General features: G+C 45.7%; 1 protein-coding gene across 2 annotated transcripts; it reads right to left on the reverse strand.

The window, feature by feature from the left end:
• Positions 1-1,286: 1,286 nt before the first annotated feature.
• Positions 1,287-10,376, reverse strand: LOC129050265 (golgin subfamily A member 6-like protein 7). 2 transcript variants are annotated; one of them, XM_054532067.2, is made up of 8 exons: positions 10,243-10,376; positions 8,514-8,642; positions 7,354-7,404; positions 7,172-7,259; positions 6,969-7,075; positions 5,674-5,732; positions 5,203-5,344; positions 1,287-4,907 (listed from the first exon to the last, which is right to left on the reverse strand). In XM_054532067.2, exons 1-8 carry the CDS (start codon positions 10,291-10,293, stop codon positions 3,117-3,119), a joined length of 2,418 nt encoding a protein of 805 aa, XP_054388042.1. In that variant the 5' UTR covers positions 10,294-10,376; the 3' UTR covers positions 1,287-3,116. The 2 variants fall into 2 exon arrangements, with proteins under 2 accessions (XP_054388042.1, XP_054388043.1); XM_054532068.2 differs by lacking the exons at positions 6,969-7,075; positions 7,172-7,259; positions 7,354-7,404; positions 8,514-8,642; positions 10,243-10,376 and adding an exon at positions 5,848-6,504.
• Positions 10,377-13,533: the final 3,157 nt, after the last annotated feature.

The following is a 13,533-nucleotide window of genomic DNA, read 5'->3' on the forward strand; positions in this document are numbered from 1 at the left end:
CCAATTGACTAGCATTGCCACACACGTTAAAACCTGCCACCCAGCCCTGAGCCAAGTCAGGCTTCACCTAAACTAGACACGAGCCCACGGACTCATGAGGATCGGGCATGACTCCCTCTCTAGCCACCAAACAAATCTGAAAGCCCACAGTTAAGGAAAGAAATGGGTACACAAGTTACAGTTTAAATGTATGCATTTTACTCAAGTCCACTTCAACAAGTTAAAGACACTAGTTGAATGTCAGTAGCTTTATTAGACAAGTTATTTTCGAACTTAAAACTAATTTCCGGAAAATGTGTTGGAAGATGGTGCCAAACCATGTCACCAGAAAAACTAATGACAGAGGCAGCTGAACAGGGCTAGGACTCCAACTGGGCTTAAGCATCCACCTACGTCTAATTAGTGTAATTAAAATTTGTGGCAGTCATATACTCAAAGCCCAAGGAAAATACACTCCAAGCAAACCCACAAATAAGTCAGTGCTAAATCAGACATTATACCCAATGACATTTCTGGAACATTCTACAGTAGACCAAGACAAGTTAAGAAATAAATATAAAAGATGGAGAACCATCAGCAAATCTGTGTCCTCATACTTTTTTTCATTTCCATTTATCTGATCCATAGGAAAGTCTACCTGAGCCCAAGTAAATTTTGCTCGTTTTGTACTCATGCTAATTATCATACATATAATATAAACAGAAGTATTTTACAAAGCACTTCTTTTGAGTTTTGAGCCTTAAATATGAAGAGATCAAGATTCCATTTGAGTCTGCCAGCTCTAGGTTAGCTGCTAGCCTACAAGGATTCGAGCTGTTGAAGGTGGCAGAAGATCTAATTCCAGATAATCACAACTTTTCCAGGAAAATCTCAAGTAATATGCACTATCAGAAAAAAAATGAGGAATAAAATGAATTATAGGAGGGAGGAGAGGCAAAGGGTGAGTTTCAAAAGGGCTGTCTGCTGCAGGCTTAAAGAAAGAGAACAGCAGCCCAAATTAAACCATGTCCTGTCACTTCCCACAGCTGGCAGGAAAAATATGCAAGGACATACAGCAAGGGACGACATCTCCAGCAGAAACAAAATCTGGATGAGGTTGACTTCTTGCAACCCATCTGGAAATGTTTGGGGTGTGCTGAATGCTAGGCAAACATTTCCGTGCCTTCGAATTGTGGGGTTTAATAATAAAATTTCAAAACAATGCAACAATGCAAACAATCTCATCTTCATTTCAGAGCTATATTTGAATCTAGAAGAAACTGGAATATATTGGAAAGTTCGATTTCTCTCTTTGTCTCCATGTTCTAGGAGTGAATATTTGGGGCCTGCTTCAGCAAGGTCGAGAGAGGCACATCTGTCTGTCTGTACTGGAAGCCAAAAGCCCTAGGATTCCTTCAACAATCGATTGTTCTTATGTCCCCATGAGACAGACAAGACGGCTTTGCCTTTAAAGCCATGTGACTTGTCTACCTTGCCATGGGCTGGAAACAAGCCATCTGCAGGGAGTATCTTTAGTACATTAGGTTTACTTGAAGAAACAGACTTTCTGCCTAAGGCTAAACACAGATGTACTGAGTTTCAATGCACCTTCTTCTACATCCACGCCAAACAGCTGATCCACTGGTTGGAGCCTTGCTCCTGTGAGTGCTGTTGTTCCAATTTTGGGTATTAAAGTAAAAACAATTTCCAGAAAGACTTTTCTTTGAAATATAATTTCAGTGAAATTAAATACATGGAAGTAAAGCAAGGTCATGGTTAAAGTTTGCAAAAAAATAAAAATAATAACTTTCCCAAGTTTTTTGTAAAGAGAACTAATAGCGGCTTAAAATTAGAGAGGATTTTTTTTTTTTTCTGTGAGTCAACTATATTCTTCAGTGATTCTTATTTTTGAGGGGTAATGCATTTTATGGCCTATATAAAATCTCTCCCAAATGCCTTTAAAAGTCTTACAATATATGTCCCCATGTCCTGATAGTGAAGAAAGCAAATGTTCAATCAAGCATGCAGTTTCTTATTTATTATGTGATTCCCAAATTCTATTCCCTGAGCAGGTCTAATGTAGACAGACATAAAATATGAATCATTTTTCCCTTATGATTTTTGCCCATACACTTTTCTGTTACAACCCAGGCACCATTAAACCATGCATTTATGCCACAGAAACTATTTAGACTCTCACAAAAAAATGTGTCCCCCCCCCATCAAAAACAGTTGTTGGAAGGTAATTGAAGACCTCAGCCAGGACTTGAGTGACCAGGCCTAGGAAGTGACCCTGACAGTCTATAGTGCTTTTCCCACATTTGGTGATTGGTCAACAGTAGAGGGCTAAGAGGCTAAGAAACTGAGTGTGAAGTGATAGTTAAGAGGCTGGAGAGCCTAGCTGAATGTTTGGCACTCTCACAGGGCTGAAATGACCTAATGAGAATTTGGATCCCAGGAAGGAGATGGGACCTTGGTGGGGACCCTGGAAGGGCCACCCCTAGGAGTCCAAATGAATAAAACATAGACCAGCTGTCACAAAACCTAAAACCTGCTTTGAACTAGCTTAGTCCCAAACCAGATGAAGGTGGTCTGGTCTTACTCCAATTGTGTGCCATAAAGTCAAAGTCATTACTCTCTGGAGGCAGATAAAAGTTTACTAGGCATGCCATAAGACAAGACAACACAAGACTAAATGAGAAAGACCAAGAAAAAAACAATAGAAACGTACATAGATATTATAGTCCTCAGGTAGAAACTTTTTTTTTTTTTTTGAGGTGTAGTCTCACTCTGTCACCCAGACTGGAGTGCAGTGGTGTGATGTAGACTCACTGCAACCTCAGCCTCCCGCGTAGCTGGGATGACAGGCGTGTGCAACCATGCCTGGCTAACTTTTTTAACGGGGTTTCATCATGTTGGCCAGGCTGGTCTTGAACTCCTGACTTAAGGTGATCCCCCCGCCTAGGCCTCCCAAAGTGCTGCGATTACAAGTGTGGGTGACTGCACCAAGCCAGTACTTTGCCACAATTTAGAATAAATTTTCTTTTTTCTCTTTTTTTCAAGTTTGTTCTCAGACGATATTCACAAAGTTACACGGCGGCTTACACTTCTGTAGGCCTTGTTGACAGTGCCGGCTTTTAGATACTGATGATCTTCATCTTTTTCTTATCTCCTCGGTAGAAGAATGGGATGCAGGAGGTGCTGCCTAAGACTGGGCGCTCTTGGGCGTTCTTCCTTCCACCAAGCAGCTGCATCATCTGCTGTGCAGTGCGGTTGTCATGGGAATAACCCTTCCCGGCCTCTCCTGCAGGCTCCACACTGCCAGGGTGGCTCCTATCAGAAAGGTCTTTGGAGGGAGGGAGGCGGGGCTCTGAGCACCGCTCCTCCTGCATCTTCTCCTCCTGCTCTCCCATCCTCTCCTTCTCCCGCATCTTCTCCTCCTGCCCCCGCATCTTCTCCTCCTCCCGCATCTTCTCCTCCTGCTCTCCCATCCTCTCCTTCTCCCGCATCTTCTCCTCCTGCCCCCACATCTTCTTCTCCTCCCGCATCTTCTCCTCCTCCTCCCGCATCTTCTGCTTCTGCATCTCCTCTTCCTTCTCCCGGAGCTCCTTTTCCTGCTCCTGAAGCTTTTCCTCCTGTATCCACATCTTCTCCTCCTCCTCGCGCATTTTCTCATCCTGATCCCACAGCCTCTCCTCCTTCAATCGCAGCCTCTCATCCTGCTCCCGCATCTGCTCCTCCAGCTTGCGCATCTGCTCCTCCTGCTTCCACATCTGCTCCTCCACCTCTCCCATCTGCTCCTCCTTCTTCCGCATCTGCTTCTCCAGCTCGCGCAGCTCCTTCTCCTGCTTCCGCATCTGCTCCTCCTGCTTACTCATCTGCTCCTCCTGCTTCCGCATCTGCTCCTCCAGCTCGGGACTCTGCTCCTCCTGCTTCCTCATCTGCTCCTCCTTCCGCATCTGCTCCTCCTGCTTCCTCATCTGCTCCTCCAGCTTCCTCATCTGCTCCTCCTGCTTCCTCATCTGCTCCTCCTGCTTCCGCATCTGCTCCTCCTTCTTCCGCATCTGCTCCTCCTGCTTCCTCATCTGCTCCTCCTGCTTCCGCATCTGCTTCTCCAGCTCACGCAGCTCCTTCTCCTGCTTTCTCATCTGCTCCTCCTGCTTCCACATCTGCTCCTCCTGCTTCCGCATCTGCTCCTCCTGCTTCCGCATCTGCTCCTCCTGCTTCCTCATCTGCTCCTCCTGCTTCCGCATCTGCTCCTCCTGCTTCCGCATCTGCTCCTCCTGCTTCCGCATCTGCTCCTCCTGCTTCCGCATCTGCTCCTCCTGCTTCCGCATCTGCTCCTCCTGCTTCCACATCTGCTCCTCCTGCTTCTGCATCTGCTCCTCCAGCTTGGGCCTCTGCTCCTCCTGCTTCCACACCTGCTCCTCCTGCTTCCACATCTGCTCCTTCTGCTTCTGCATCTGCTCCTCCAGCTCGCGCAGCTCCTTCTCCTGCTTCCACATCTTCTCCTCCTGTCTCCACATCTTCTCCTCCTGCTCCCGCATCTTGTCCTCCTCCTCCCGCATCTGCTTCTCCTGCTGCCACAGCCTCTCCTCCTGTCTCCACATCTTCTCCTCCTGTCTCCACATCTTCTCCTCCTGCTCCCCCATCTGCTGCTCCTGCTCCCTCATCTGCTGCTCCTGCATCTTCTTTTCCTGCTCCTGCAGCTCCTTTTCCTGCTCCCACATCTGCTCCCGCTGCTCCCGCAGCTCCTTCTCCTGTGCCCACAGCCTCTCCTCCTGTCTCCGCATCTTTTCCTCCTGCTTCCGTATCTTCTCCTCCTGATCCTGTAGCTTCTCCTCCTGCTTCCGTATCTTCTCCTCCTGATCCTGAAGCTTCTCCTCCTGCCTCCACATCTTCTCCTCCTGTAAAGTGTTGGTTTGAACCTGAAAAGGAAATAGACTCATAAGCTAACTATATAAATGTAATCTATAAAACAATGGTTTTCATCTATGATTCTTTAAAAAGAAATTTTAAGCCCTAACCCTGAGGTTCTGATTTCCCAGGCAGGTCCCCACTTTGTAGATTTTTAGCACACTCTAGAGGATTCTATGGTGGGACCAGAATAAGGGCCCAAATTTTCCAACTCTTGGCTGGACCCTCCCCATACCCTGCATGATCCCTTGACCATGGTCCCAGCTGGATGCTGCTCCCACACCCCCGAGGGCTGCAGTCTCTCACCTGTGGCAGCAGGATTTTGTCCTTCTCCAGCTTCCTTTTTAGCTCCTTGATGTTGAGCTGGATCTCAGACTTTTCAGATTCTATGATTTGAAGTTTTTCTTGTAGTTTAGCATTTTTCTCCTTCAGCTCCTCATTGGTTATGCTATAGCCAGAGGCAGTAGAGAAAGGAATGAATGAAGAACAGAAAGGACTGCTTTGGTGATCGACCCTCTGCCTCACCCCACAACCACAGAATCATGGCACTGGAAGGGACCCCAGGAATTAAAAGTCCCAGGTGGCAGGCCAGAGAGAGGACATGAGTTGCCTGAGGCTACCCCATGAGTCAGTGGCACAGGCGGCACTAGAGCTTCCCTGTGCACACATGAAAACCTGTATGAGCCTCTCACCATGCTCACCTGTACCCCCCACCTCCCAGCACACCACCCCCACTAAGGGCTTCCAGACCTCCCATCCCACCTTCCCCCATCCTACGTGTTCCTATACAGCTCCAGACTCATGGCGTCCCTCTCGTTTGTTAACTCCTCGATGTACTACAAACAGAGAAAGGTCAAGTCAGGATAGAGCAGGCAGAGGAGCAGCTGGCCGACCAGTAACGACAGCTACAGTGACTACTCCACAGTAACTCTTGCTCCCTCTCAATCACACCTGACATGTTCTCAAGACATTTCCAAGCCCATGGTCTCATTTGTTTTCCTTTCTTTCTTTCTTTCTTTCTTTTTCTGAGATGGAGTTTCTCTCGTTGCCCACGCTGGAGTGCACAGGCGCGATCTCACCCCATCGCAACCTCCGCCTCCTGGGTTCAAGTGATTCTTCTGCCTCAGCCTCCTAAGTAGCTGGGATTACAGGCATGCACCACCGCATCTGGCTCTCACTTGTTTTTCAAAGAACTCAGTAAGGGTGGAAGGGACAGGGAAAGAGATTGAATTGATAGCTGGCTAACAGGGTCCCAGAGAGATGAGATAATATTGCTATTGCTATTACTGTTATTACTACCACTGTTGGAAACTTTATTGAGTGCTTCACCAGGCACGATGCTAACAATCCCATTTAATCCTCACAACCTCCATAGGAGACAGTTACCATGATCACCTCTATTGTGTAGATGGAAAAACATGGGGTATTAAAGGTTAAGTGCTGCCTAAGATCACTTAGAGCTGGGATTTCAAAACCCAGGTATATCTGATTCTCTAAGCCCATTCTTTCGCTGGGGGTAGGGACACAGATAAGGAGAAGGAAATTAATCCTTTGTTGATTTTTGAAAGAACGATACATTGGCATAGTCCAAACCTCAGAAGGTACAGAAGGGAAATATCTCCCCCCAATACTGTTCCTATCTCCTGAGTTTTTGAATCCTTACAAACATGTTTTATGTATATTACCATAATACATACACACACACACACGTATGTGTGTTCCCTCTTTCTACACAAATGGTAACATACTAAAGATACTCTTCTGTACCTTCATGGTACAAGTACCCTAACCCCCACCTAGGATTTGACCAAGGGTGCAGCCAAGTATGGGCAGAGTGGGCACTTGGCCTCGGAGCTCTGTGTCCAGTGCTTGCTCCCCACAGCACCCCGCAACTCACCCACAGCAGCTGACTCAGCTCTAACCTGCCTCTAACAACCACACACAAAAGCAGCAAGAAATGGCCCATGCTGTCTTCTGGGCAGGACACTGCATCCTGCAGAAGGGACCTTTAGGCTCATTCCTCTATCTGCAAAGCTGGGCTCCCATGGGACCGGGCAGGTGGTTGGACTCACCCTGTCTGCCTTCTTGTGCTGTGTGGACACAGAGGAGAGGGCCCACTGTAACTCTCCTTCAAAGTGCCAGGAATGATGCAGGCGGTCTGCCAGATCCTGGGACTCTCCTGGAATGAGAGAGGTTGAGATGCGGCCCAAAGGACTCCCCCTAAAGGCCTGTGAAAATGCGAGGTTGAAGGATGATGGGGTGCCCAGATTCCCACCTTCAAATTTCCCGGCAGCATCCTGGCTGTAATAGAGCACTGTCTCCAGTTCAGTTTTCTGACACATAAGGATTTGTACTGTATGATCCTGTGCATTTGGGAGAAAAGACAAGCAAGTGCTGAAAGAGAAGCAAAGAAACCTCATCCAGAGGACAGGAGGGAACTTCACCCCCTCCACTCACCTCTAGCTGCCTCCTTAGGGCTGGCTGATGTTGACGGCTCGCCTTCTTTTCCTATAGGAAGAGGAAGACAGAGCTCTTACTAGGGGGAAGCAGAGATCCACAGCAAGAGACATGCCCCCAGAATGGCCCCCTTCCCCAGGACAGGCCCACCCATGGGACCAGGTTATCAGGGACCCTGTGGGGATGGGCTGGAATCTGGGAGGTGAGCCTTCCTCCCCGTACTGGGAGTAGGCGAGATGAGACTGGGGCCTCTACATCTGAGTGCCCCCCAAACCCAGCAGTCATGTCATGAGCAAACAAAGAAACCATGTTACTTCTTTCAGCTGAGCTCGGTTCTGTTGTTTCTGTGGGGAGAGTCAAAGGAAGGTGACTGAGGGTGGCCCCTCGACTCTATTCCCCAGGGCAGGAAGTGGTAAGCAGGGGTCAGGAATGGATTTTAAGGGCAAAGTTCTTAGACCCAGTGGGAGCATGAACTGGTCAACACTCCTTAACTGCCAAAGAAAAAGGATTTGGTTCTTTGTTGGTTTTTGCCCACAGCCACAGAACTGAAAGTCTGAAACTAGATTCTCTGGAAAAGACAGTAACAGAAACCTTCAGACATGGAATGTGAGAAAAGCCCACCCTTCTGCTAGCTTGTGATTTAGAAAGATGTGTTCATTCAACAAGCATTGACCAAGTACATGGGGACCGGGGACGGTTCTTCACAGCTGGGATATAGGACGGAAAAGGCAGACAGGAGCCCTTGGCCCCAAGGTTTCCATTCTAGTGAATCTTTAAATCAAAGACTCTCAGAGCAAACAGAAACCTCTGACACTCTAACTCTACCTCCTCAGGAAATGGAAGCCCAAAGAGGAGAGGAGTTTACAGCAGGTGCTGGACTAGGGATTAACACAAAAACAACAACAATAACAAATCTGATTTAAACTTCACACATGTAAGTAAAACATTACCACCCCTATTTTACAGATGTGAAAAGAGAGGTCCAAAGAACTCAAGCAATTTGCTGTAAATCATGTCCCTCACAGATGGAGAGAGAGGTAGGATTCAAACCCAGAATTCTTAACCAGTACCCGGCAGTTCTTCCTTCCACAATCTTAACAGTTACCCTCAACCTCCCCTTGTGTCCCCTGTCCTCAGGAGACCAGCCAGCCAAGACTCACATCCTCAGGTGAATGGCAACCACCAGAAGTGGTTGTCTCAGGGTTAGTGTCATTATTTATTTTCTTCTGTTTGGTGTCGGTTGCTCCAGTACCAACACAAGCACTGTTCCACTGATGATAGCCTGTAAACTGTGGAAAAGAGGAGCAGTGATACTCATGAGAACTACAAGCTCCTACAGTCACTTTACATTTTATACAAAATACTCTCATAGACCATCTGATTTAATGCCACCAACAACTGTACGAGGTGCTGTTGCAATCACTTAGTGACTGAGAGGGATTGATACTGTGGCTAAAAGAAAGGCAGTAATGGAACTTAACTCAGTCTTCTGACTGTGAGCTCTGGGGTTTTGCCACAAATCAGCAGCTGCCAGGGACCAAAACCAGAGACAGAGGTAGAAAATAAAAAGTAGGCAGGAAGGTGTACACTGTGTGGTTTACAGTCATACATCCTGTTAGAGTCATGTATCCTCAGGGCAGAAGGCAGCCTTTCTGTTAAATCTGGGAATTGAACAGAAAGAGGACAACCCAAGCTTCATTTCAGAGAGAAGTCTGCTACACTCTTAGAAATCTATGTGACTGTCATCCCTAAGAACATTAATGCTTTGTCTCTTTCAAGAGAATCAAGGGAAACTGATGCTTCAGAAAGATGTCCCATATGTATCCTGTGGTACTCAAAGTACCCCAGGATGAGATGAGATGAGGAAGATTCAAGTTGTCAAGTTCAGTTTCCCAAGATCTCTTCTGCAGAAGATGAGCAAATCTCACTTCAAAGATCACTGACTGATGGGCACTCTGGTGCGAGAACCATGGAGAATTCAAATATGAGCTGGATAACTTAGAAAAAACTGTTGAAGTCTCTCTGGAGAGTAGAAGCCTGGGAGAAAACCAAACCAAACCAAACCTGTTTTCCCACTGCCACCCAGAGACACTGTCAACATTTTGAGTTCACAAGGGAGGTGTAGGCTTTTCAAACTGTCAATGTCTGTGTTAAGGGAGTAAGGCATCCTGAAACTTCTCACTCCTAGGTCACACAGTCCCCATTCCCTTTCAGCTGGAAATCTGTGCTGCAAACAGAGGAACCAGAAATGGGGTGAGAAAACTTAGGGGATGGGTCCTAAGATCAAAGGCCAGTCTTGCAGCAGTAATGACAGTTCCTAGAGGGACGGTGCCGTCAGTATGTTCCACTCCTCCGTGGTGTGGTGGGGGATGGGGGACACATCAGTGCCATGCCCAAGCTGCCTCTTTGAGATTGGGGTGGGGTTAACAGGGTTGGGACCCAGGTACTTGGAAATGTGAGCCCAAAGAGCCCAGGGAGGTTGGGCTTGGGGCAGCGGTAGGTGAGTGCTGAGTATGGAGCGGGGAGTCCCAGGAGTCACCTGCCCAAAGTCACCCTGGGGTGACTGGTGAGGGCAGGTGCTGTGGCATCCAGTTCCTTGGAAACGTGAGCCCAAAGGGCCCAGGGAGGTCAGTTTTCGAGCAAGAGGGGGTGAGGGCAGAGTACGGAGTGGGGAGCCCCATGAGTCACCAGCTCAAAGTCAGATGAGGTCAGGGGCAGACTGCTGAGGGGTTGGGGCTGACACAAGATTTTGGTTAGGGGAGCCCAGAGGCACTGGGGGGGCCCAGCCCGGTGTACCTCTGGAGTGACATGGACTCTGGCAGCTGTTCTGCTGTCAGAGGGGCCTGGGGCAGGGTTGGGTTTGGGGTGTCACAATCTGATGCATTTTACCTTTTCCTTGGCCTCAGCCAATTTGCTCTGTTGGGTTTTTTCTGACATCATGGGGTGGGGAGGTGGGGTTGGGGCCACATTGGCGTGATCCAGGCGAGGACAATGATATGCCTCCAGTCACGTACCACGCAGCTGTGTGACTGAGCCAGAGGAGGCGTCACCAGGGCTGCACTAGAATGCAGAATAGGGGCATGGCCTTAATGCTGCAAGCCCATTGGTCAGTGAGAAAGATGAAAGGGAAAGGAGGTGGGGCCAGGCAGCGGCATGTCATGAAGGTCCTGTGATGTCACAAGGAAAGGCGCCCATGCAACTCTGTCCCCGTGCACTCTGGGAGAGGGACGGGGCTGGCTTTCACTTTCTAAACTTTAAAACTTTATCACCTTAATTGAGGTACAAATCCTATTATAATGGAAAATTTACAGCATGCTTGATGATTAATAAAGCAGACTATATTATCCAACGTTCCAATAAGATAAAATAATCACAGTGATTTCTCTTTTTTGGAAAAAGTTTCTCTTATTCTCCTACATTATTGTTAAGGGCTTTTTTTTTTTCAAACTAGACATGTCTAATATCTTTAAAAAAACAAAGGTTTTGAGGTGGGTGTGGTGGCTCATGCCTGTAATCCCAGCACCTTGGTAGGCTGAGATGGGTGTATCACCTGAGATCAACAGTTCAAGACCAAAATTTTTGTATTTTAGTGTGTATTTTAGTATTTAATACCTCATTTAGGGCTACATAAATTTAATCTGATTCAGTGACTTAAAGAAATATAGATTTCATTATTGTCACTTAAAATTTGCAGAGGAAGGCAGTCCATGGTTCTTTTCAGTTTCCTGATACTTCCTTAGCCATGTTTTTATTCTTGTGGTTACAAAGTGGCTGCTGTTTTTCCAGGTCTTGGATTGCCTTCCAAGGAGGGAAAAAGGCTGAGTCTGTCTCTTTTTAGCTGAAAAACATAGATTTCTCAAAAGTTTTAAGATTATACTGCAATTCAATTTTCATCCTTTTTTTTATTTTTTTGAAATGCAGTCTCGTTCTGTTGCCAGGCTGCAGTGCAGTGGCACAGTCTCAACTCACTGTCACGGCGTCTGCCTCAGCCTCTCTAATAGCTGGGAATAAAGGCACATGCCACCACGCCTGGCTCATTTTTTTTTGTATTTTTAGTAGATACAAAAATCTACTAAATTTTTCACCATGTTGGCCAGGCTGGTTTTGAACTCCAGACCTTGTGATCTGCCCGCCTCTGCCTCCCAAAGTGCTGGGATTACAGGCGTGAGCCATCGCGCCCAGACTTGTGAGGTTTTAATACATAGTATTAAAGCTATGCTGGTTAGACAATTTGGAATATGTTTCTTCTCCTATTTCTGACAGAGTTGATGTAAGATGTGTGCTATTTCTTCCTTAAGCATTTGGAAAGAATTCACTTATTAAGCCATGAGAGACTGTAGTTTTCTTTTTAAGGTGTTTAATTACAGGTTCAATTACATATATTTGAATATTCATTTTGGTAACCTGTGTTTGCTGAATCAATTTGTTCATTTTATCTAAAATTTCAAAGTTGTTCTATTATTCATTTATCTTTTTAATACTTATAAGGTCTGCGGTTAGAGTTTGTGCCTTTTGTCTGTTTTGTTAATCAATCTTGCAGGGGCCATCAGTTTTATTAGTGTTTCAAAAAAGCAAACTTTGATTTTATTCATCCCTTTACCATACTGAAAATGTTTTGCTTAATTTCCAAACTTATAGTTCCACTCTGATTAAATATTTGTATAACTAAAACTCTTTGGAATTTGTGTCTTCTCAATGATCGTAAATATGATTAATTGTTATAAATATTGCTTCTGCACTTGAAAAGGATATGTATTCTGCATGTTGAGTGTAGTGTACCACGTCTCTCAATTAGGTCCAGCGTGTTAAATGCATCCTTTAAAGATTCTATTTCCTTACTGATGTTTGGCTGTTTATTTTTCAGTGGCTGACAGACAAGTATTAAAGTTTCCCACAATGATCATCAACTTATTTCTTTTTTTCATTTGTTAAGCTTTGTTCTGTGTGTTTTAAGGTTAAGTTACCAGGCATAAACAAATTTAGAATTCCTTTTTCTCCCTGCTGGTTGCACCCTTTTATCATTAGGAAATACCCTCTTTATCTCTCACATAGCTCTTTCATTAGAGTATTTTTTAATATGTAAAAGAAAATAAAGTCTTGGAACCACCAAACCTGTTATGCTAAGGGAGACATGAGTTTGGGAGCTGAGTCGTGCAACACTGCCATTCTTTCTCCCCAAAGAGATAGCTGCCATTTCACAACCCTGTGTGATGGCATTAGACATAAGCCAGGTCCCCACTACCACAAAAGGCCACGTACCTCTCCATATGGCCCCCCTTACAAACTGTTCACAGGGACATTCCTTGCTAGCCCCTAAATCTTTCCGGATCTATGTCCCCCTATAAAATAAGCATATGTTAGTTGTAACTGTGGCTATGCAACCTCAGTTTAAGACGTAAAACTGAGTTCTATTCAATCTGACACTGACAATGTTGATTACAGGCTTATCTTCCCAGGTACAGAACAAGAACATGAGATCAATCACTCTTCCACCTACCCTAAGATGGCTGCATAATTGACTCTTTCCTCCCTCTTTTCAGATGTTTACCTTATCTTACCTAAAATGAAGATTACTGAGCACTAATTAGAGCTTCCTAAGAATGTAACCACCCCTTCACTCCCTGCTCCCCCTCCCTTTCTTCTGTCCTGCCTGCATTCTCCCCTTACATGCTGAGTTCCCAAAACCCTCTTTGGAAAGCACAGGTCACAGGCGTTTCTGTGGCTTGTGTTTTTTCCAGGGGTGTCATGAAATTGTGCTCAACAAAGGTCTATTGATGGAGGCACTTGCCTCATTTGGTCACTCATTTTTTGTTTAACAGATATAAATAGAGTTACCCCTGTTTTTATTTACTTAGTCTTTGCTTTGTCAGTCTTTGTCAATTTTTCTTTTTTAAAAATAAATTTTCTTGTGTACAGTTAAGGCTTACAACATGATGTTATGGGTTATACACAGATTGTAAAAAGACTCCTATACTGAAAGAAATTAACACACCAATCATTTCACATAGTTCCCCATTTCCTTGTTGCTTTTGTGGCAAGAGCAGTTGAAATCTACTCATTGAGCATGAATTTCACATACAGAACAATTTTGTTCCCTGCAGTCCTCATGTCACACATTACATCTCTAGGCTTGTTCATCCTTCATACCTGCTACTTTGTATCCTTTGGCCTCCATGTCCC

The sequence above is a fragment of the Pongo abelii genome, chromosome 16 (assembly GCF_028885655.2).
Source record: "Pongo abelii isolate AG06213 chromosome 16, NHGRI_mPonAbe1-v2.0_pri, whole genome shotgun sequence".
Lineage (NCBI taxonomy): Eukaryota > Metazoa > Chordata > Mammalia > Primates > Hominidae > Pongo > Pongo abelii.